This window comes from Phaenicophaeus curvirostris, chromosome 5 (assembly GCF_032191515.1).
Source record: "Phaenicophaeus curvirostris isolate KB17595 chromosome 5, BPBGC_Pcur_1.0, whole genome shotgun sequence".
NCBI classification, from domain to species: domain Eukaryota; kingdom Metazoa; phylum Chordata; class Aves; order Cuculiformes; family Cuculidae; genus Phaenicophaeus; species Phaenicophaeus curvirostris.
Window position 1 is genome coordinate 66,820,026 of NC_091396.1, and position 24,742 is coordinate 66,844,767.

Genomic DNA, 24,742 nt, shown 5'->3' on the forward strand with positions numbered 1-24,742 from the left:
TCTGCTGCTCCTGACTCTAAAAAATAAAATATAACAATGCCATGACTGCACAAAAGGGTTTTGGAAAGGGATAAAGAGCCTAAGTGAAGAGAAGCAAACGTGTATTTATTTTATGGCAACAATGGCAGCTAAATTAAACCGCTGAGGGCTCTGGTAACATCCCGTGGAGCAGCAATCTGCCATCTAGTGGAAACAAAACAGAGAGAAAGGGAAGGGAATCAACTGTATCCAAGAAAAAGAAATGATTTTGAGCAGGAAATTCCTCTGAAAGCAACATTACACAAGCAGCAACAAAGAATTCAGGTAGGCAAGGGAACTATCAATCTTCCGACTTCCATTGCTGGCTTTGATGTGGATCAGTGTGTGCCACAAAGCTTTGTATCACACATTTATCCCTTCTAATATCAAACTTTGCGGCTTCACAGCATCCCTAAATCTATTCCGTGTGTTCAATACACCAAAAGTCACCTGTTCCATTGTTGCTTCGTGAAGTTCATTCAAATTCAAGGTATAGATACCTTCCTCTGTGCCAAAGATAATGTACTGATCTAGAAATTAAAGAGAAGTTGATTATTTCATCAGCTCATTTCCAATTTGGCAACAGGCAGGTTTAAAAAACAGACCTAAAATAACAGTACCTTTAGTATCTGGATGTATCCACGATGTCGCACAATTAATCTTTAAAGGACAACCGTCAAAGACTTTGGAAAAACACGCTCCCATCTGAAAAACACCAAAAAAGAAATCTGAAACAAGTTTATACAGTACAAAGTGTTCATCTTGGGGCACTCAGGTGTTAGTGCAGACCTGTATGCACTGCTGCTCCCTTTCTGCACACACAAACTCACTCTAATATGCTTTGATGGAAAACATTTTTGTCTTTCCCAAAAGCTACGATGCAGCCTTCTAACCCTTTTCATAGACTTCATATATTAGAATTACAGAATGGTTTGGGTTGAAACGGACCTCACAGCCCATCCAGTTCCACCCTCCTGCCATGGGCAGGGACACCTCCCACTGGATCAGGGGCTCCAAGCCCCATCCAGCCTGGCCTTGAACCCCTCCAGGGATGGGGCAGCCACCACTGCTCTGGGTCACCTGGGCCAGGGACACCTGCACAGCAAAAGATTTCTTCTTGATATCTCATCTCAATCTCCCCTCTTGCAGATGAAAATCATTCCCCCTTGTCCTATCCCTGCACTCCCTGATCAAAAGCCCCATCCCAGCTTTTCTGGAGCCCCTTCCAGCGCTGGAAGCTGCTCTAAGGTCTCCCCCGAGCCTTCTCTTCTCCAGGCTGAACAACCCCAACTCTCAGCCTGTCATTATACACCCTGTCTTATTATACATTAAGAAATGCGAAGTAGGATCAAAATTATATAAACAATTTCAAGTACCCACTAGGGAAGAATAATATTGAATGCAAAACAAGCAGAAGCCCTGAAGCAAGTAACACCCTCTCGCATCATCACCACCTCTCCCCCTCTCTCTTTACCCAGCAAAGGCTGTTCCTGGAGATCACAGCCCAGCCAACTCTGTCCCTTCACATCCAGGCTAAAGGGAAGTTTCAAAAAAAGGAAACAAATATTGTGGATTCAGTACACAAGAAGTAACTGGGTGTGAGATGCAGAAAACCACCCCAGAGGAGCTGGTGGCTTATTCCTCCTGACAGGGAGCGATGCTGTGACAACTCCTACTGCAAACGAGGCTGCTTACCAGAACCTTCGGCGTTGGTGGCAAGCCATTGATCGCTGGCTTCTGCGGGAAGAGAAAGAGATCATAAAACACCTCCCACGCACTGATAGAAAACCAGCAAGATAACGTGACAGAGAAATCAGCCTCAGAGTCACAACACTTACAGGAAAATCTCTTTTCTCTTTTTTACGTGGCAGCTGGGGGATTTGTCCCGACCCTTCTGCATTTTCTTCAATGAGTTTCAGCATGCCATGGCCGTTTCCTGAAAAGAAGCCCAGACACATTTTGTAGCTCACTTGACACAACAAAACAGAAAATTTTTGGTTGCCCTATTCTCTCTTCTTCCTGGTGTCCAGCAGGAGCAGAGAAGCAAGCTCTAGAACCTCCCAACACACAGTGCAGGTAGCCGATCCCTTCCAAGGACAGCTGGACACCCTTCCCCGTGCTGAACCACACACTAATAAAGGCATTCCATTATCCAACAGAACTCAGAATAAAGCCATGGATGGTCCTTGCAGATGACCCTCCCTACAGATTTGCTCCCACAGCCCTTAAAGCCCTCTCTTCTCTTTTTTTATGTGGCAGCTGGGGGGTTTGTCCAGAAACTTCCGTGCTTTCTTCAATGAGTTTCAGCACGCCATACCCATTTCCAACCCTGCAGTATTGACTGACTGAGTGTCCTTCTTTTGGGAAGATGATTTCCATCATGGATCACGGCTCTAAGAACCAGTACACAGAGAATCATGGAATGATTTGGCTTGGAAGGGACCATAAAGCCCACCTCCCACTGGATCAGGTTGCTCCAAGCCCCATCCAACCTGGCCTTGAACACCTCCAGGGATGGGGCAGCCACCCCTGCTCTGGGCAGCCTGGGCCAGGGCCTCCCCGCCCTCACAGGAAAACATTTCTTCCTAAGATCTCATCTCAATCTCCCCTCTTCCAGCTGAAAACCACTCCCCCTCATCCTATCCCTGCACTCCCTGATAAAAAGCCCCTCCCCACATGCATAAAGGAAAGCTGCACCTCATGATCAGCGCGTTATCAACTGAAACCAGCTGACTTTGGAACCGATTTCCTTTTAGAGATGCCAGAGATCCAGAATCGTGATGCATTTACCTAAGTCGCTGTATCTCGCTGCGAGCAATCCAGGGCTACTCATGCTACTGGTCATACCGACAGGGGAAGAATCAGCCTGAGGCCCGCAAACAGGGATGCTTTGTCTCCTGTGTGGTGGTGGGGCTCTGTTCTGCGAGTCTGGGAAATGCTTTATCGTCTGACATTTCTCATCATCTGGGAGGTTTTCCTCAGGATAACTGTTTATTCTCGGCTGCAACAAACCAAAGAGGTGAAGGTTACCTGGAAGCATAGATTTCGGACAAGTTGAATTAAAGCCAGACTGCTTCTACATGAAAAAAAAATAATTGGTTTTTAAATAAAGACACTCAAGAGCAGAATAATCTAAAAGGCATTCCTTCTCTGCTGGAAAACCACAGTAGGAGGCAAAATGCTGCACAACAGGGCATCCCACGCAGCATATTCTCCTGAGAGGGAAAATACCTACAAGACACTTCGTGTACAAGGCCAGGAGTTCCCAGAGGTCGAGACCGCCTAGACTGCAAGTCAGCATAAAATATGGAGCTGCATGAACTCTGCTAGCAAATGGTATTTAACAGAATTTATAACCAACTGAGAGCATCAGGCAGAAGCACTGAGGAGGCTGCACGGGTGGAATTTGCTGCCTAAGACTCTGAAAATCCATCAACTTTTACCTTAGGAGGGAGCGGCCGTGGCCCTGCTCGCTTCAGCGTTGATCTACAAGGAAAAGGTGCAGTAGACAGCTCAGTTAAACTGACAACATCAACATAATGACTTGAAAACACAGACTGTAAATAAGACAAGCTAGAATGCATAGAAAAGACAGATCATAGCTTTGCATGAACAGGGTTACGCTACAAGACTAGGAGTGGGGGGAAAAAAGCACGTTAATGTTGTTAGAAGTGCTGCTTTTTGATAAACTCTTGTTCTTTCATAACTCCCACTGTTCTAGAGCATTCTGTGCCACAGGGCATTTCAAATTAGTAAATACATATACATTCAGGGACCCATTCTCTGAAGGTGTCCCTCTTCCACTGCTTGAATTTTACCACTGAGCTGCTTTCTTACAGACAACTCTCTCCCGGCATTTCTGGATCAGCCAGTCGATCGTGTCACAGAGCAATGTCCTCTCGTAGCTTTTCAAAGTTTATTTAAAAGCTAGCTTGTTGGTCATCTCTCCTCCTGATCACCTTGACTGCAGCCAAGCTCTGGGTCAACACATGTGAAGGCTCAATATTGCTCAGCGCAGCCTGCAGCATTCGCTCTGGATCAGCCCAACGTTTGGAGCTGCACAAACCCCACCAGAGCTCTGCAGGAACATCCACATCGGGCTCAGGATCGATGCATTAATCAACACAAAGTCTGCTCGGGTGGTGAGGCCCTGGCCCAGGTTGCCCAGAGAAGTGGTGGCTGCCCCATCCCTGGAGGTGTTCCAAGGCCAGCTCGGATATGGCTTGGAGCCCCTGATCCAGTGGGAGGTGTTCCTGCCCATGACAGGGGGTTGGAATTTCATCATCTTTAAGGTCCCTTCCAACACAAACCATTCCATGACTCTACGATTTAAAGAATTAGGTGCTTCCATACGTGCTGAAGATAATCTCAGGAAGGAGAGCAAGGGAAGAAAGAATTGCTCTGCAGACATTCTCCTGACGATCAGCTAAACAGTCAAGCATGCGTTAGACCTTTGAGTGCAACAAGCCCTCGCTTATTTATGAGCAGCAAAGCTGCCTACAGCATTTTAAGGGAAGAGGTTCTGCCAGAGTGCTACTTGCTTTAGCTAGAGCCGCCCAGAGCAAACACAATGGCACACAGAGAGATCCACTCACTCTTCAACATCTTCGCTCCCGTCACCAAATTTGGTAAGCAGTCCCCTAGGTAAAATGTTTATAAAATTAAGAGCTCTGCTCTAAGGTCGATTTGTCCAACTAAACCGATCGGGGATGATATTTAGCTTCACAATGAGCATCTCCCAACCCTTTTCAAAACAAAGCACTTCACCATTCACTGCACTAAGCGCTTGTTGTGGCTTGAGATAAATTAGAGTCAGTTTTCTGACTCTTAACTCAGTCTCATCTAAGTAACTTTCTTTTCTGAAAGTTAACTGCGTGTTTTTCAGACAGTTTCTCTCTAGCAGTGATCACACGGGCACTGGGATGCAGAGAGGACACTGCTTGCGCCGGTCCTACGGAAACCAAGGCCACCCTCGAGCTGGTGGAGCCACAAGGGAAAGGGGCAAAAATAGTGGCACCTGCAGGGAGGGGCGGACAGGAGAGGTGACCCCAGCTGACCAGCAGAGGATTCCATCCCAGAGACGTCACACTCAGTACAAAACTGAGGGATCGCAAGGGTCTTGCTCTCTTTCGTGATGGCCAATGTCCAGCAAGGAGCTCCTCTGTCTGTTTGCCCCAATCTGGATCCGTGCGTTCCTGAACCCAGTTCCTGAGCCCAGCTCCCTCCCAGCCTCAGACTCTTTCCCTCCTGTCATCAAGGGGTAGGGACACAATCTCATATTTGCATAGATGTTATGACTTGCAAATGATGATGATGATGATTATCATTATTTCATTAAAGCTGTAGTTTTAGTTTCCAAACCACAAATATTTTCTCTTATTTCCCTTTCCCTTTTCCCTGGGGGGTGGTGGTGGGAAACAATTTGGGACCCCAACTGCACAATTTTAGCTGCCAAAATTAGCCGAGCCAGGGCTAAACCATGACAGCTCTTTTCCATTTAGCCCGATCTTTTCCTTCCCGTCACCTTGCAATGAGCATTTAAGTTCTCTTCCAGACCAGATACCACAATTCATCTTTCATTTTCCTACCTGGTAGTTTAAATACTGTTGAAATGCCTAAATAACAGTATAATAGGAAAAAACAAAACCAAACCCAGATGAAAACAGAGGAAGTTACTGGGAGACAAAGGGAGAAAAGTCTTTCCATAGGGAGATTTCCTCCTTCAGTGCCGTATGCTAAAGACACAGACAGTTTCCCATCACAGTAGGAATTTTTGTTTCAAAGCTACCACAGGTTCAAAAATAGAAATATTGGCTAAAGAACCAAAATGATACTGATAATATTGGCCTGAAACAAACAAAAATATCATCATGTTTTGCAAAATGGCAATTTTCAAGCCCTGGCTTTAAAAAGAAACATAAAAAAAAAAATCGAACTGCATTAAATAAAAAAAAAAAAATCTAGCCCACAAATCTAAACCCACGAATATTCACTCCTTAGTGCACTGGTGTGATGCTGCAATGTCCCCAACACCAGACGGATATGGAGTTGTTGGAACAGCTTCAGAGGAGGCCACAAAGACGATCCAAGGGCTGGAACCCCTCTGCTATGAGGACAGGCTGAGAGAGTTGGGGTTGTTCAGCCTGGAGAAGAAAAGGCTCTGGGGAGACCTTAGAGCAGCTTCCAGTGTTGAAAGGGGCTCTAGGAAAGCTGGGGAGGGGCTTTTTACAAGGGCCTGGAGTGACAGGATGAGGGGCAATGGCTTTAAATTGGAAGGGGGAGATTTAGATGGGATATTAGGAAGAAATTCTTCACGATGAGTGTGGGAAGTCCCTGGCCCAGGTTGCTCAGAGAAGCTGTGGCTGCCCCATCCCTGGAGGTGTTCAAGGCCAGGTTGGATGGGACCTTGGGCAGCCTGATCTAGTGGGAGGCATCCCTGGTTGGAATTTCACGATCACTAGGAATGGATGGGACAGAGGAGCAATGCGCTTCCTGTTTATCTTTTTTAACTGGATGTGGTTTTCAAGCAAGCAGCACGGATCCCCCATTCAGAAATTATAGAATGGTTTGGGTAGGAAGGGATCTCAAAGCCCACCCAGTCCCAACCCCCTGCCATGGGCAGGGACACCTCCCACTGGATCAGGGGCTCCAAGCCCCATCCAGCCTGGCCTTGAACCCCTCCAGGGATGGGGCAGCCACCACTGCTCTGGGCAACCTGTTCCAGGGCCTCACCACTCTCATCATGAAGAAATTCCTCCTTATGTCTAGTCTAAATCTGCCCCTCTCCAGTTTATCCCCATTCCCCCTCATCCTATCATCACAAGCCTTTGTGAACAGCCCCTCCCCGGCTTTCTTGTAGCCCCCGCTAGGTACTGGAAGGTCACTATAAGGTCTCCTTGGAGCCTTCTCTTCTCCAGGCTGAACAACCCCAACTCTCTCAGCCTGTCCTCATATGCGAGGTGCTCCAGCCCTCAGATCATCCTTGTAGCCTCCTCTGCACCCGTTCCAACAGCTCCATCACCTTTTTATGTTAAGAATTCCTGAACTGGACATAGGACTCCAGGTGGAGTCTCACAAGAGAGGAATAGAAGGGCAGAATCCCCTCCCTCACCCTGCTGGTCACGCTGCTTTGGATGCAGCCCAGGACACGGTTGGTTTCTGGGCTGTGAGCGCACATTTCTGGCTCATGTTGTGCTTCTCATCCACCCACACTCCAAGTCCTTCTCGTCAGGGCTGCTCTCAGTCACATCATCCCCCATCCTTTATTGAAACTGCAGATTGCCCTGACCCAGGTGTAGGACCTTGCACTTGGACTTGTTGAACCTCATGAGGTTCTCACAGCCCCACTTCTCCAGCTTGTCCAGGTCCCTTTGAGTGACATTCCAACCTTCTAGAGTGGCAACTGCACCGCTCAGCTTGGTGTCCTCCTTTCAAAACTAAATTTGTATCCATTTACCGATACAGAGATGGTTGCTACAGCTCCATTCGTCCTGCTTTTACTAAAGCCTGGTGCAGGCATCTTAACGCTACAGAAACAGGATCAAATCAATAAGTGACTTTGGTGGGAGAAGCTTCCCTCCCTCCCCGCTCCGTGACCCTGTGGATTCCAGCTGTCTGCAGCAAAGCCAGCACTCCCGAGCGGCATTGGGTCTGCAGCTCATCAGGGTGACACAAACAAAAGCAGAGAGGAAGGGAAGCAGTCGCTGTGGTGACTGGATAGGGAAAGGCTGGGCTTAGGGAAACACTCACAACTTTTACTACAATGAGAGCGAGAACAGAAAAATAGCTTCAACTTAAAACCACCCAAAGGCTGGCAACCCCCGTGAAAAAGCCAGCTTGCCAGGGTGCTGTAACGTCAGCTGTCAGCTTATGCAAGACTTTATCGGCAAGAAAGCAAAAGAAATTCACTGTCTGCTACTCAGTTCCAAATAAAGATGGGAAACAGGCTCTCCTAGCTGAGTGACTCCTCAACATAAGAAGGATATGGAGCTGTTGGAACAGGTCCAGAGGAGGCTACAAGGATGATCCAAGGGCTGGAGCACCTCCCGTATGAGGACAGGCTGAGAGAGTTGGGGTTGTTCAACCTAGAGTAGAGAAGGCTCTGGGGAGACCTTATAGTGACTTACCAGTACCGAAAAGAGCTACAAGAAAGCCGGGGAGGGGCTGTTCACAAAGGCTTGTGGTGATAGGATGAGGGGGAATGGGGATAAACTGGAGAGGGGCAGATTTAGACTAGACACAGGGAAGAATTTCTTCATGATGAGAGTGGTGAGGCCCTGGAACAGGTTGCCCAGCGCAGTGGTGGCTGCCCCATCCCTGGAGGTGGTCAAACCCAGGCTGGATGGGGCTTGGAGCCCCTGATCCGGTGGGAGGTGTCCCTGCCCATGGCAGGGGGTGGGATTGGATGATCTTTAAGGTTCCTTCCAACCCAAAGTATTCTATGATTCCATGATTACTGAAGCCAAAATCCCACCTTTCCCTACAGATGTGCATCCATCAGTATTACTGACCCTTCATACCCCTCACTGCAAAGATTGCCTTTAAAGGTGGAATCCAGTAGTTTGAAGGAAAAGGAAGTCCCACACTACTAAATTCAGCCCTAACTTGTTCTCCCCTACTTCGGGCCTGCTTTAGCCTGCAGGAAATCAGCACAGCTTTAAGTCTCACCCCAGAACACCCCGTGACCGAAGGGCAGATTTCACTGATCAGGCACCTGCAGGAGCTACGCTTTAGTACAGAACTTGATAAAACTTGATAAAACCTTCAGCGCCGATTTCCCTTTCCTTTTCTCGCAAGGACCCAGCTGCAGGGCTGCTCAGATGCTGCACCACAGGATGTCACAGCCACCGCAGCAGCTCAGAGGAGAAGTGCAAGGATCCTGAAGTCAGCCCTTGCAAGGTCACTAGCTTTGCTTCAGGAAGTTGACTTTGCCTGTCTTATCGCAGGGTGCTGGCCCTGCATTCACACCTCGCTTCCCATCTACAACCGGGGTGCTACAAGAAGTTTAACTCACTCTATTGTTCATGGTTAAAAGAGATTAAAACCCACTCCTCGACCAACTGCATGAGAAGGACTGCAAACTGGGTATGACCTGGGTAAGATTTACGAATATTAAAGCGGATTAGGGCTTCTAGCTTGATTTTCCACTCATTTTCTCTTTCAGAGCGTATTTTCATATTAAGTCACAGAAATAAAAGATGTTTTTAAACTCTGTACTCACCTGCTGCTTCCACCATCAACAAAAGGGTTCCAATGCGAAGTAAAGTCGGTGCCAGCTGCCACCACCTGAAGAAAGGCAGAAAGTTTCATTTCCCTGCTCCTTCTCTTTTCTTATGGAAAATGCAAGGGGTAACAGCTATATGATACTCAGAATGGAGATTCCGATTGGATCACCATGAGAACAGTTAAACATTGGAATCATCTCCCCAGGGAAGTCGTGGATTCCTCTACACCAGATACTTTTAAGGCTCAGCTTGACAGGGTGCTGGGTGCTTGTTTAAACTATAGCTCACCTAAAAAGGTTGGACCAGATGATCCCCGAGGTCCTTTCCAACCAGGCATTCTGTGATTCTATGAAACTGAAATCCCTTACCCACAGCACACAAAGACCCTGGGGGATTCCCAAGCCCAGCAGAATCACCACGTAAGCAGTAAAATCAAATTCCAAAGTGAATTAGCAACCAGATCCAGTAGGCGATGTCCCTGCCCATGGCAGAGGGTTGGAACTTCATGACCTTTAAGGACCCTTCTACCATTCCCTAAGTCTATGAAATAATGTTTTACAATCTAATTATAAAGCACCTATTGAAAAGCCAGCCTCCTCTTTTAGACTCAGACTTAAAAGTAGCACCTGGAAATGATGTAACGCCAGTAACAAGTGCAGTAAGTAACATTAAAGGAAATGTTTACGGTGAAAACTCAGTAAGGATTGTCCACTAAGGGCACCTCCAGGACACTCGTCTGGCAAGAGAACGTAGTGCAGCCACCTCCAACCCTGTATGAGATGCCATCAGCAGAGCTTTGCCATCACTAGAAATGGCACTGACCCCACCACACAGAGCTCATCAGTCACATTCCAAACACGATGAGCTTGTACCTACCTGGTAAACTGCAGCACAGCTGTAAAATCCAGGAATGCTTTTTTTTTTTTTCTGGAGAGCAGAGCACTAATGTCTCCAAATCAAAATTAACGGCAGCTGCTGCTGTGATCAAACACTTATTAAAAAACGGAGCCTTTGTGTCCGCAGGCAGGCATTAATCCCAAAGAACGTTAATTAGCTGATCTGCAGCAAGCTGCCGAGGGCTGGGACAAACAGCAGCAGCGCACAGGGGCAGAACGACTGCATGCGAGCTGGATGCCTTCCAAGAAACACAAAGTGAATAAACCCTGATGTTGGGAAGATCAGGAATCCCAGTGCAGAGTGGCCTCTTCACATTATCAAATTAATTGGCACATGTTGGGTTTTTTATCTGAGCACGACTCCTCGCACAGAGGGCAATTCATTTTCTTAAAATGTGGCAATTGTGTGGGGACCAAGAGTGTTCTTCTCATGACTTCACATTTCAGAGAAACATCACTAAGAGCTGAACCATGAAACAATGAAAGCGCTATGATTTTAATAAATGAAGGAAAAAGCAAACTCATCCTCACCATTTCATCCCGAGCTTCTGTTTCTTTCCGCAGAGGGGGCTCAAACTGCAGCTTGTCGACTGCAAAACATTATGTTTTTAACTTTAATACACATAAAACATCATATTAGTGCCCACGAGCGCTTACTACAGTGAAATACCTGTTGTAACAGAGCTAAATATTATGTACACAACACTCAATTTCTCTATAAGGTAGACTATTACTTACATATCAGCACTATTCTCTTAATAGTTCAATTTGCAAATGTGAAACCCACAAGAAAGAAACAAACCAAAAGTAAATACCAAGTCATTATATGAAAGTACACAAAAATGTAAATACATAACCACATGTTACTTGTAATGCATGTGAAAGAGGAGCAAGAGGCTTTTTAACAGCAAGCTTCCTAAAAGTGTGAGGTACATGATGCAGAGGAGCGGGGAGCATTTACACTGCAAAAGGCATTTGGCCAAACCATGAGAAAGACTATTTTTTACCTCAAAATTCCAACTTAGATCCAACTGAGTTGTGTATTAACGTTGTTTTAAAAGAAAGGAAAAGGTTGTATTAAAACAAATTACAATACGTTAACGCGCTGCCTGATCAGGACAGCTACTTCAATCACAATCAGGTCAAGAAAAGGTTTAACTTTTTCAGTGATCTCAAAGGTCTTTTCCAACCTAGTGATTCTATGATTCTGTATACAAGTGCTCAGGGATCTGATTTGGTAGTGGACAGGTATGGTTGGACTCAATCTCAAAGGTCTTTTCCAACCAAGTGATTCTATGATTCTAGGAACCGCAAACAGTGTACAGACAAACAAATAATGCTACTTTTTTCCTATATTGTCTGATCCCACCATGACATGCAATGTCCTCATGTGCAAAGATGCCCTCCTCGTTATCAACGCACTCTCATTTGTTGATGTTTCCATGTTATTAGTGGTTTTGCTGTTTTAAGTGAGTCTGCAGAGCCTGACAGAAATCGCAGAGCTGAAAGGCTATGCCAGTCAAGGAGGAATTTCCACATCATCACCACGACGTAGCAATGAGATGGAATGAAATAGCAGAAAAATGGCCAAGTTTTTGGTTTGGTTTGGCAAAATATTATTGAAGATTCACGTGTACATGCTGTTCTAAGAGCATGCAGCGATAGGACATGGGGCAATGGGTATAAACTGGAGAGGGGCAGATTTAGACTGGACATAAGTAGGAATTCCTTCATGCTGAGGGTGAGGAGACCCTGGCCCAGGTTGCCCCAGCCCTGGAGGTGTTCAAGGCCAGGTTGGATGGGGCTTGGAGCAACCTGGTCCAGTAGGAGGTGTCCCTGCCCATGGCAGAGGTGGGACTGGATGGGCTTTGAGGCCCCTTCCAGCCCAAACCATTCCATGGTTCTATGATCCTTTGTCTGATACTGTGTTCAGTGGGTGGAACTGGGTGGGCTTTGAGATTTCTTCCAATCCAAACCATTCTGTGCTTCTATGATTCTTCTAGCTTTATTTGTGCCAGCAGCAGAAGAGACTTTGCAGAACACACAACAGATGACACCAACATCCTCCATCGGCAGAAACACACCGATACCACAAAACGGGCCCAGAACATTAGGAACTTACAGTTGATCTCTGATGCTGTCCTTTCTGACCGAATGTTCCGGTTCGTAGAGCGAATCGTGTGGCGGATAACGGAGTGAGGCTGCAAGGGTTACAAATGGAAAAGCTGAGAAAATTCACATGGCTTTCTGTTAGATCACAGTCAACTCAACAAGGAGAAAGAATAGCTGTCGCAGCCACACCCTGTAATATGTGCCACCTTTGTCCGTGCACAGGATCCTTCTATACATCCACACTGTACGTATGACAAGGGATATGGCAACATTTCCTGGCTTCTCCTGCGTGGTAACTCCAAAATTGCAGCTCTCAGAAATGTTGGGGCAGGGCCCCTTTCAAGCTGCAATCTCATATTTGCAAAGCAAGATATTTAAACTGCAGTATTTAATTAAAGATTTAAATAAAAAAAGAGATATTCTCACCTCAAAATCATCATCATCAACTTCATTGTAGTGTGTGTGGTTGTCAGGATTATTAACTTTGTCCAACAGCTCAACTGCTAAAGATCTTGAAAGGCCAGGCTGCCCCACAAAGCTATGCTAGAACCGCAGAAAAGAATAAGTTAGGATATACAGTGATGTGTAATTTTCATTGAAAAGCATCCAATACATAATGTTACTGCATTTTGCCTTCTTTTGGGTTTGAGTGTTTCTTTAATGACTCTGTAATAGCTGGACTTTCTAACCCCTCCAGAAGCATGGGAATGTCACACTTTGTTACTCCTGAACTGGAAATTAAACTGAGTCAAATAAACAACTACACTTTAACTTTGTTTTTACATGAGCGGTTCAGTTGAGTTTAGGAAGGTAGAAATAGAGAGATGAACAATTGCTAAATACACCCATTTTCTATTCGGATGACAGGAAGTGTCAACATTGATGCAGCTATACCTAAAAAATATCTATATCTATAAAAAACGTCATACTGAAAAGAATCTTGCAGCTTCCTGCAGATGACCAGTGACTCTATCCATCAGATTTATCACCCAAGAAAGAACATTGTACCAGTTTGGTTTCCTATTGATCTGTTGCTTACTTTGAAGCAAGAGATCTCTGGCTGGAGCATCTCTACTCTGAGGACAGGCTGAGAGTTGGGGTGGTTCAGCCTGGAGAAGAGAAGGCTCCAAGGAGACCTTAGAGCAGATTCCAGCACTGAAAGGGCTCCAGGAAAGCTGGGGAGGGGCTTTTTATGATGATGCATAGCGACAGGACTAGGGAGAATGTTTGTATTAAATTGGAAGGGGAAGATTTAGATGAGACATAAGGAAGAAATTCTTCGCAATGAGGCTGGTGAGGCCCTGGTCCAGGTTGCCCAGAGCAGTGGTGGCTGCCCCATCCCTGGAGGGGTTCAAGGCCAGGTTGGATGGGGCTTGGAGCCCCTGATCCCATGGGAGGTGTCCCTGCCCATGGCAGGGGGTGGAACTGAATGGGCTTTGAGGTCCCTTCCAACCCAAATCATTCTGTGATTTTATTAACATCACTAAATGTTCCCCGTCACTTACAGAAAGGAGTCTGTCTGCTGTCGGTCTCTTCTTTGGATTTTTTGTAAGTGCTATTTTGACAAAATTATGGAACGTTGATGACCTTAAAGAAAAAAAATGAGGTTTTAGATTTAATTTTTCAAGAAGATACCTTTTATTTTAGCACAGTGAATAAACAGATTACAGCAGGGTGTGCTAAACTAGAATTCCATCCTATACTTCATCCCACATTTGAATAATTACATTTCCAAGTTAACAACATACAAAGAAACCAATTGATTCACGGAGCTTGCATGGAGAACATTTTGCTAAAGAAAACAAACCAAACACATATGGTGCTATTTTAACTTTTCCCAGTTTTAATTCTAACAGAATTAATTATCAAATAAAAATTGTGAATTATGCACCCAGTAAACCATCACAAATGTCACTGTTCGTGGGTACAGGTAGGTGAATAAAATACCAAGTCCTAGAGAGAGACTCGGCTTACTCTTTAAATGCTGTGTTGCTATTTTCAGAACAACTTAGGTTGTATGACCTTGTTTTAGATCCAAATTACGACTTGATCTTATAACTGGACCTACAATGTTCCAAGCATTTTTCTGACAATCACTTTTGTGTCCATACTCCTCCCTGGGGACGATATCAGCCCCAGTCTGCCTGCTTTCGAGTCATGTTACAGAATACATTTGCTTTTCCAGGCTGAGCACCTGAGCAGGTGGCACTGGAGACATGTGGTGCAGTGGTTGGGGCTGCACTGAGCAGTTTCACTATAGGAAACGCGCAGAGAAGGGTTTTCTCCCTTCCCCTGGCACACATCACTCGCTAAAACGGCTCAAGGTAGAAAGACTGCATGGCAGAATCATGAGTAAAAAAATGCTGCATACCAGAACGGTTTCAGTGTCATAAACCAACTGTGAGTACATGCGGTACAAAATCCTGCAGGTACCAGCAAGGTATCACAGGTTAAAGAAACTCTGAAAGGATTAAGTGATTACCTGTCCCACTAACAGCAGCAAATAAATGCCCTGCGATAGGAATTAAGAGGAAAGGATAAAAATACTTCTTCTTCCTAGAATATACAAAGAGGATCCACGAAGGGAGATTTCATTCCCCTCTGCATCACTGGCAGGAATCAATTTACACAGGCAGGGCTGATCTGTCCCACCCTGCTGGTGTTTTGTCCTGTCAGAAAACATCTGCTCTGGACTTTAACCCTCCCATTTGCTTCCAGAGGCCCATAAAAATCAATGAGTTGTTTCTCAGTGAAACTGCCTGTACATGAAACCACCTCTCTGGTTCCCAAGTTTAAAACCAGCACACACTGTCTTTTGCTGCCTCCCTTCTTCACAAACAGTTTTTTTCACATCAACTATGAAACAATGAACAAAGGAAAGGGTTTAACTTACCATTTTGCTTTTTCCTTTAGCTTTGGCGGTTGAAAATTGCTTTTTGACATTAGAAACAAAGCCCTAAAGATAAAGGAAGAATAATATTGTTATATAGCAAAAAATTAATTCATGTCATTCCAGTGTATCAACACTTTAACGCTTCATGCTAAGAACCACACTGGTGAAACTGAAGTATTGTCTGTAGACAACAGAGGACAGAGACAGTGGGCAGAACTTAAGAGTGGCCACCCAGGTAGGAAAAGGGCTTCAGGAAAGCTGAGGAAGGACTCTTGATCAGGGAGTGCAGGGACAGAACAAGGGGGAAAGGTTTTAAGCCAAAAAAGGCGAGATTGAGATGAGATCTTAGGGAGAAATACTTTGCTGTGAAGGTGGGGAGGCCCTGGCCCAGGTTGCCCAGAGCAGTGGTGGCTGCCCCATCCCTGGAGGTGTTCAAGGCCAGGCTGGATGGGGCTTGGAGCCCCTGATCCAGTGGGAGGTGTCCCTGCCCATGGAACTGGATGGGCTTTAAGGTCCCTTCTGATTCAAACCATTCTGTGATTCTAAGATTTTCTTATCTTTAAATAAGATCTTTTTATCACCGTGCATAATCCTGTTAAACACTCAGCTACAGCCTCTCTAGCAATTTGCATCACCAGTGAGAAAATCTGTGCCAGTTTTTAATCAGATTGTTGATGCCACAAGGAAGTTTCTGTAATATAATTACAATTCTGCTTATAATTTCAATCCTAAATTTAAGTCTTGAGCTTCAGGCTGATGTCTTAAATCCAGACACAGCTCTCTCAGAAAGCAGATGTTTGAAGGAAGATTCTTAGCCTGAGTTTCTAGGTCCGAGCTACAGAGAACTGGGACTGAAGACATGCAGACCTCATCGGGTGAAGATCAAACATGGGCGGCTGAAGCTCAGCAAGTTCAATTGCTGTGATGCCAACAGCCCAGATATCGCAGAGCTGGTTGTATCCACCGTTCTTCTCCACTGCCGCAACTTCTGGGGCCATCCTGTAAAAGCAAAGGCACAGTTCAACGAGAGCATCCACCACTTCCGAATCAGTGCCCGCACGTGGAAGGCACAAAGCAGTCGCACTACCCTGGAGCAGAACCCCTCCCAAAGAGCTAAGCCAGGGAAAAGCCTGACATCCCCTCCTCTCACCCAGCTTTGCGGGAGTGGGGAAGGAAACAGAGGTGACGTGGTTTGCCCCAGGTCACGGGCTGGACAGCAGCGCTAGGAATAGAACCAGTCTCATGATTCCTGGTGCAATGCTTTAATGACCAGATAATCCTCCTGCCTTCAGTCCTCCTTCTCCAACAGGATTAAGAGGGCAGCAAACAATTAAAAGCCATCGTCTGGATTAAGCTGTTCAGTCTATACCAAGAATACTGCCCTAGGCACCTCAACTGCATCACAGGGATGCCAGAAACCAACGGCAGTTCCATTTGCATATATAATCCAGCTCAAGACTTCCAATGACATATTTGCCTATTAAATGCTGTCTCGTACAGATATTAATCACTAGAGGTGATTAAAAGATTTTAAAATCTGCTTTGCTCCCCAATTCTTCCTGCACAGAAACCGAACAGACATTGTTTAGTTTATTCACCACAAGCATAAAAAGCTACTGAAGAACCAAATGACCATTAGGCATCCAGAAAAAGGGAATGTTTGGCATGAATAAACATGAAAGAAACATCAATCCTGCCTCAAATATCAGGTAGCTTGTGTTACAGCAACAGCTCAGCTACAATCAGTGCTCCCCAGGCTTTTACCCTTGGGGTATTTTACTTGGAACAAAGGGAACTGATGCGATTGCTGTATATTTAAAAATACGGTGTGTGCTTCAGTGCGTGGGTTTTAGAATTCTTGGCATAATCACAGTCTTAGCTTTCAAAGTAATTTATTACCAGTAAGGGGTACCAATAAATGATTTCCTCTTCGCGATGGTCGCTGTTATTTTTGCTGCTACACCAAAGTCAGCTGGAAAATAAAATGATCATAGACTTAGAAAGCTCATTTGAAGATGCCAGTTCTACCCTAGGAAGTATCATATAATGGAAGAGCAATCTCATTTCTCATCCAAATTAAAACTTAGTTCAGCTTCAACGCTAATAGATTAATAATGTGATCGTTATTATGCCTGCAGTGACAGGACTTCCCATTGAAAAGATCAGTTTCTACATTGCTCCCTCGCGATCCTGTTCTCCTCCTGGCTATTTTTCCACCTCACAATACAACCTCACAAAATTTATTGGCTCTTCAATTTAATATTTGAGAGGAAAAACAGCATCACGCTTTGGAAACGGTTCTATTTCTGTGTTACTGATGGAGGAGCTGCAGGGGGGCGTCTGTTTGTGTTTCTGGAGGCTGTCTAGGGGACAATAAGCCCTCAGTCTCAGAGCCGCAGACAATCAGGTGGCCTTGCAGAGCCAAAAATCATTAAACTCCTTTTTATTTTTATTGTATTTGTTGCATGATAGCTGGAGGGGCAAATCCAACCAGCTTAACAGGCATGAGGAAGGTATCAGTGCACAACCCAAGTTTAGTGCATTTAGAATCACAGAACGGTTTGGGTTGGAAAGGACCTCAAAGCCGATCCAGTTCTAGTCCCCTGCCACAGGAAAGGACACCTCCCACTGGATCAGGTTGCTCCAAGCCCCATCCAACCTGGCCTTCAACACCTCCAGGGATGGGGCAGCCACCACTGCTCTGGGCAACCTCACTGGAAGAAGCCAGTAACACCGATCTCAGCTGAGGTTTCATCCACAGACCTCAGAGCACTTGCAAAGGAGAAGAGTCTCCTCTTCTCCATCTCTGTGGAAATGCCCAATGGTGAATTCCAGGGAAAGCTGGGAGACTCCATAGCTTGTTAGTTGAAAAAAGAAATAATCTGTAATATCTTCATAGACTGCATAATTTCTGTCTCATGGAATCATTGAGTTTCTTTGAAAGGACCTGCAATGAGGTCTCCCCTCAATTTCCTCCAGGCTGAACAGACTAAGCGACTTCAGCCACTCCTCATGCAATATAGACCCTTCAAATCAAAGCATTCCAGCTGGTACTGTAGGTTTCGATTAATTTGAGAAGGGCAACGAAGCTGGTGAAGGGGCTGGAGAACAAGTCTTATAAGGAGTAGCAGAGGGACCTGGGGTTGTTTAGCCTGGAGGAGAGGAGGCTGAGGGGAGACCTTCTCATTGTCTACACTTGCATGAAAGATCATCATCTTGATGATCTCAAAGATCTTTTCCACCGTAGGGGATTCTATGATTCTGTGAGATTGAAATGTTATTGAAATGTATTACTAAATCCAGGCAACTTACCTAACTTGACATCTCCATGGTCCGTTAGGAGAATATTTGCACCCTAAAACATAAATAAAAAAAGTTTAGTTAACATGAAGTTAACATGCTTTATCGAGAATATTTTTCTGCAGTAGAAAGCTGAAGAGAAATTTCTCAAAGTTCCACATTACCTTTATATCTCTGTGCATTTTGCCCTTCATATGCAAATACGCAAGGCCCTGGAAATGAGAGAAACAAAATGCTTCATTTTGCCGTTCGTTAAGATACTGCAAAGCCAGCCCCGTTTAATACATTTAAATTACTCAACGCATTTTATTTGAAGGTGGAGAAATTTGAGATTGGCAGATAAGAAGCACACTAGATTCTGTTCCTCATCTCTTCCAGCTCCAGGCAATACATGTGAAGACTTGCTCAGGCCAGCCCCGGTGCAACGTTTTACACAGGTATAGGTGTCTTTTCAATCGCATCACCTTTCCCTTTACTAAAATTAGCTACATTTTTGAAGTCCTGACAGTTCCAACAAGCAGGTGTTTGGCCTTTGAGCTGCCCTTCCAGCAATATGAGTTCCCACAGCAAGAAGAGCTCAGGAAGAGAAGTTCCAAGCAGGTGAGTCTGCAGACCCACATCGCTCCAGGGAAAGGTGTGCATCCCCGGGATCTTCTCACCTCATTATTCATGGATACAAAGAGTAGGGAAAGACAGGTTCCTTTAAAAAATAAGCTGCCTGCATCATCTTATCGTACATTTCTGCAGTTATTAGCAATCGTAAAGTGAAACAGAATTTTAATCATCTGGTGTAAGTATTTTTTCTCTACAAATTAGGATTTACTGCCACGGACCAAGCGGGCACTTAAAAATGTGCCCTTTTTTTCATTCCTAAGCCATTTACCCTCGCTTACTCGTATGAGTTGTGTTCTGCAATGACACTGAAAACTTTGTGCTGCCCAACTGCTGCACTGAATCACTGTGGGCACAGCCCGGGGGACTTGTCCTCTACTGCTTCCTCAGCACCGCAGCAAAAACAACCACAGCAGGACTGAGTAGTGTTCTGGGCCTCTAGTGAGATCACAAAATCACAGAATGACTTGGATTGGAAGGGACCTTGAAGCCCACCCAGTTCCAACCCCCTGCCATGGGCAGGGACACCTCCCAATGGATTAGGGGCTCCAAGCCCCATCCAGCCTGGCCTTCAACATCTCCAGGGATGGGGCAGCCACCACTGCTCTGAGCAACCTCACAGCAAAACATTTCTTCCCAAAACCTCCTCTCAATCTCCCCTCTTGCACCTGAAAACCGTTTCCCCTCGTCCTATTCCTGCCCTCCCTGATCAAAAGCCCCTCCCCAGCTTTCCTGGAGCCCCTTTCAGTACTGGAAGCTGCTCTAAGGTCTCCCTTCAGCCTTCTCTTCTCCAGACTGAACAATCCCAACTCTCTCAGCCTGTCCTCGTACAGGAGGTGTTCCAGCCCTCGGATCATCTTTGTGGCCTCCTCGTATCCACAAAGATGTCTGCTCTTGTCAAGTGCTTTGCAAATCACAGCACAGAAGCAGCATTGCTTGGGCAATGATTTCAGCAAACATTTGCTCTACATTACTGGTGTTTCTTGCCAATTCTTACTTACAATATGGAAACTAACAGGTTAAGCCTGGTTAACTGGTTTCAGCTGGATGGCCAGCGCTGGTAATGTAAGCAATGGTACCATAGTGCTTTCTGAAACCATCTGCTGTCTATACCTGGAGCAAACACCAAATCGTATGCCTGCAGAAGTACAGTACCTGTAACGTCTCCCTGCACACGTATGCAATTTGTAACTCCGACAGAGGTCCTGTCACTGAAAACAAAGATTAGCAGGTTTGTAAGTCCACAATACATCACATATAAATAAAAATATGAAGTAGCCAAAAAGCGGTATCTTCATGCAAAGTTAAAACTGGTTTTACACAAACTGTATTTCACACTGAAGCTGCAAAGCGGGGCTTGTTTGCTGGTTTTATAGAAAGGCTGTCTATAAAAAATACCAGTACAGTAACAGAAGACAGTACTCACAGCTGGTTTGGACAGAAAGCTGATTATCATTTTACAAGTGACTGTAGGAATGTAATATCCTGTATTCCAAGGAAGGTTAAAACCAATAAAAGTGGCTTTTGCGGACTGTTTATAATATTGGAAATGGCAACTTTCTGCACTGGGGATCTATGAGACTTTGTTTTAAAGCTATTTGTACTAACTGGCTGAAAACTAAAGCAGAAAGCTCTGGCACTCGAAAACCCCATGTTATTATTTAAAGGCAGAGCAGGTCCTCAGACTGCTTCTCCAGCAACTCCAATAAATCCTTCTACAGAGCCAACAATTCCACAGGAAACCTCAGAGGGGAAAATAATAAGAAGAGAGTGGTACAGAGCTGCACAGGAGCAAGCGTAACCAGTCACTTCTGCCCTTTAAAGATCAGAGGGAGAGATTTCCAGTAAACGCTGCTTCCTCACACCACGTAGCCTCCATATCCATAGCCAATGAGCGTGATTTCTGCTAGTGAGCTTTTTCAGAGGTCTTTTTTCCACCCCTCCAGACAGCAAATCTCCGCTTCCGCATACGGAGCTCTGAGATTCAGGCTGGGAGAAGCCAAGACAGGGGCGAGCTCCCAGTTTACAGCAACTCCACTGGAAGAACTCAAGCTCTTTGGATCCATGCTCTAAGGAAAAACACACGCAGTGTCCAGCCAGTACCAACCACTCCCTGTTAGTTTGCCTATTTTTTATTTCTCTGCTTTGCAGAAAGCTTCCAAAAGGCACAAATATTCAAATAAGTTAGAAAGTACCATGGTAAATATCTTGGAGGGATCCTCCACCGCAGTATTCCATGCATATCCACAGCTTCTCACGGCTATGAAAAAAAAGTTAAAAAACAGACATCAGAAGCCAAGTGATCTGTACACACAGAGAACTAATAATAAGTATTTAAAGTATTTTCTATTGGTCTTGATCACTCGTTAAAAATACACATGCTGATACCTGACTGACAGTTCACATTTTCCATGTTATTAATAACCTCAATATAAATTCTCACCTATTAAAATGAAAATTTTATGCCAAAGCCACTGAGAAGTCTTTAAATGTTACCAGACCTCAAAGGTGTTGCTTTAACTCTGACCTCATAACTGCAACAAAGAACATCCAGAAGAAATGCCTGAGGGGTCCCTGCTATCAGCAGGATCATTATATAAAATTGAAAAAGTGAGCTTAGTGTGTTAGACTGAAATTTCCTGATTTATATCTAAACGACTCTTCATGGCCTCCACAAAGGGTATCAGGATTTAGGAATTCAGCAGTTTTCATATAACCATAGAATGGTTTGGGTTGGAAGGGACTTTAAAGCCCATTCAACTCCTCTGCCATGGGCAGGACACCTCCAACTGGATCACGGGCTCCAAGCCCCATCCAACCTGGCCTTCAACACCTCCAGGGATGGGGCAGCCACCACTGCTCTGGGCAACCTCTGCCAGGGCTTCACCACCCTCACAGGGAAACATTGCTCGCTTTCGTTCCAGTTGAGTCCATTTGGGCTGTACAGATCCCTTACAAAAGGCAGCCCTCCAAGAAATTTAAAGATAGAGCCTCATACAAAAAGCCCAAACAAGTGAAGTGGTGATAGATATTCCCACAGAACCAACGGATAACTGGCGGAGTTCCACAGACATGGAAAATATCCCCCAGCTTTTTGTATAACACTTAACACGCGCGTGGGGAGATGCAGCCAGCTGGCATCACCTTGGTTCTGCCTCTCAGTACATCGGATCCGTTACACCAGGATTATGAAAAATGTGATTACCAGCAGCTCAGAGGCATGTTCTACTCTCACATCTCGCTGGCTGGACTTCCACAGCACACCAGACTACCATTAAATCAAATACCTAAAAGCAGTTCCGCTCTGGATAAATTATTTTCTATTAGAAGTGCGAAACATTTAAAATCTGTCCTGCAAGCGAGTGGGATTGGATACACTGCAAGGATCTCCAGGGGAACGTTTTCTTTCTGTTCCTTGTGATAAAACTGTTCCAGCCTTTTGGCCAGCAGAGAAAACAAAGTATTAGTCACTCTTCTCTCTTTTTGGAGGCAACTAGGAACCGAAGGGAATTCAGCTGGGGCCTTGAGCAGCCTGATTGGGGCCTTGAGTAGCCTGATCCAGTGGGAGGTGTCCCTGCCCATGACAGAGGGTGGAACTGGATGGGCTTTAAGGCCCCTTCCAATCTAAACTATTCCATGATTCAACCCAGAGAACACAGAGGATATAAGTTCTAAAACAGACTGAGTGAGCACTGTCTGGGGAAAGAACGAGCAGACATGGAGATTAAAAGCAGTGTGGTTTACCTGAGATAGCTCCCGAAATAGGCGACGATGTTGCAATGCTTGCATTCTTTAACCATATAGATTTCCTGCTGTATTAATGAAAAGTCGTCTCCTGAAAAACAGGAAGCAGACACAGTTACATCACAGACAAGTGAACGTTCAGAGAGATCTCAGAGCACGCACGTAACTCCTGAAACCAAGCCATCAGCCTGGCTGATTGCAAATCCTCTGTGAGGGACAGCCTGGCCAGCACAGGTTCTCTACACACACCATCCTTTCGCTCTGCATTCTTCATTACATCCTTCCCACCACAGAATCATGGAAAGGTTTGGGTTGGAAGGGACTTCAAAGCCCATCCAGTTCCACCCCATGCCATGGGCAGGGATGCCTCCCACTGGATCACGGGCTCCAAGCCCCATCCAACCCATCCTTGAACACCTCTAGGGATGAGGCAGCCACCACTTCCCTGGGCAACCTGAGCCAGGGCCTCCCCACCCTCATTGTGAAGAAATTCCTCGTAGTGTCTAGTCTAAATCTTCTCCCTTCCTATTTAAAGCCATTCCCCCTCATCCTATCACTACAAGCCTTTGTAAAAAGTCCCTCCCCCCTTTCTTGTAGGCCCCTTTCAGTACTGGAAGGTCACTATAAGGTCTTCCTGGAGCCTTCTCTTCTTCAGACTGAACAACCCCAACCCTCTCAACCTGTCCATGTATGGGAGGTGCTCCAGCCCTCGTATCACCAGGCACAGATATTTCTTGAAGACCAACAGAGAAGGGCTGACCTGGTGACCCGAACACGATCCATCCATAAGACAGCTCAGCGTGCACCATGAGCACTTTGGGAAGGAAGCAAAGGGATCCCACAGGAGGATGGGAGCACCTGGGGAACCCCAGCGCAGCCCCAGCTGGAGCCGATCCGGCTTTGCAGGGACCCGGAGGTGACAGGCACAGAAGGGAAAATGGCTGAAAACAAATTCCAGAGTCCCCTGCCTGAAACTGGAGAAGATCACATAGCACAGGCCCTTTATTAAAAGCATTCCCTTTCAAACCAGCTCCGATGGAGCATACGGGCTGCCCGCCCACTCAGCACCGCTGACTCAGAAGAGGAGCAGAGCCCTCAGCACGGATCGCCTCGTCACGAGTGCAATTTGGATCAGGGCAGCTACGGAAACACATGTGCACATCCTGAACACCCTCCGCACTGAAAAATACGTTATGAGCAGAGCAATAACCTGGCATTTTCCTGCCGCTTTAATTTTAATGCTGTCATAAGTTAAAAGAATTTATAATTTTGTCGACATAATGAAGCAACCTAAACTATCCAAGAGCAAGGAAAAACACTGCTATACTTCTGCTCAATGCCTTTCCACACAGATGATGCTCTCAGAATCCAGAGCTCTGACATGGCAGCTCTGCCTCCCTGAAGGGCTGGGCAGGCTGAGATGCCTAGAGCTCTGACGGAGCACGGATCAGCTGCTCCAGAGGCTCAGCCGGACACCGACGACGATGGAACAGCCCGACAGCTGCCCACTCAAGAACAACTCAGCTGAATCAGCCTGTCAGGCCATCCCAGATACGTGCCTGCTTTCCAATAACGCATATATATTTTATAGGTTATTACCTTTATTCTTCCTTTTGCCTAAACCAAACCATAATGGCTTGCAGGACATGAAAGACTAGAACTTAGATAAAGGCTTTAGGTTGTAGATAAAATGCTGGTCTGGGCAGTGTGGTTGCTACCACATTCTGTCAAGGAAAAACCGCTCTCTGTGTTTACTTTTATTTCAAGTTTCACTGGTAAAGGTTACCTCCTAATATAAAAGATCCAGAACTCAGGTTCTGCTTTGCACTGCTCCCCTTAACTAATGTGATTCTAAGAGGTCCAAGAGGTTTCAAGCCCTGGTGTAAATCCTCTCTAGATCCTCCAGGTGTTTAGAATCATGGAATGGTTTTTGGGTCAGAAGG

The 24,742-nt window shown here is 45.6% G+C and overlaps 1 protein-coding gene across 2 annotated transcripts in view; it reads right to left on the reverse strand.

Moving 5' to 3' along the window:
- MAP4K5 (mitogen-activated protein kinase kinase kinase kinase 5) overlaps nucleotides 1–24,742 on the reverse strand; it is a 79,405-nt gene that overhangs the window by 19,823 nt on the left and 34,840 nt on the right. The window contains exons 3-22 of one of the 2 annotated variants that reach the window (XM_069856789.1): nucleotides 22,800–22,890; nucleotides 21,251–21,315; nucleotides 20,211–20,266; nucleotides 18,608–18,655; nucleotides 18,456–18,498; nucleotides 17,043–17,115; nucleotides 16,011–16,142; nucleotides 15,144–15,206; nucleotides 13,756–13,837; nucleotides 12,677–12,793; nucleotides 12,261–12,339; nucleotides 10,670–10,728; nucleotides 9,239–9,303; nucleotides 4,614–4,658; nucleotides 3,462–3,504; nucleotides 2,809–3,019; nucleotides 1,857–1,954; nucleotides 1,714–1,755; nucleotides 639–723; nucleotides 469–548 (exon numbers count right to left, since the gene is read on the reverse strand). In XM_069856789.1, the coding sequence (XP_069712890.1) occupies nucleotides 469–548; nucleotides 639–723; nucleotides 1,714–1,755; nucleotides 1,857–1,954; nucleotides 2,809–3,019; nucleotides 3,462–3,504; nucleotides 4,614–4,658; nucleotides 9,239–9,303; nucleotides 10,670–10,728; nucleotides 12,261–12,339; nucleotides 12,677–12,793; nucleotides 13,756–13,837; nucleotides 15,144–15,206; nucleotides 16,011–16,142; nucleotides 17,043–17,115; nucleotides 18,456–18,498; nucleotides 18,608–18,655; nucleotides 20,211–20,266; nucleotides 21,251–21,315; nucleotides 22,800–22,890 (1,577 nt within the window). The remainder of the gene's footprint in view (nucleotides 1–468; nucleotides 549–638; nucleotides 724–1,713; nucleotides 1,756–1,856; nucleotides 1,955–2,808; nucleotides 3,020–3,461; nucleotides 3,505–4,613; nucleotides 4,659–9,238; nucleotides 9,304–10,669; nucleotides 10,729–12,260; nucleotides 12,340–12,676; nucleotides 12,794–13,755; nucleotides 13,838–15,143; nucleotides 15,207–16,010; nucleotides 16,143–17,042; nucleotides 17,116–18,455; nucleotides 18,499–18,607; nucleotides 18,656–20,210; nucleotides 20,267–21,250; nucleotides 21,316–22,799; nucleotides 22,891–24,742) is intronic. The other variant, XM_069856790.1, reaches the window with a different exon arrangement.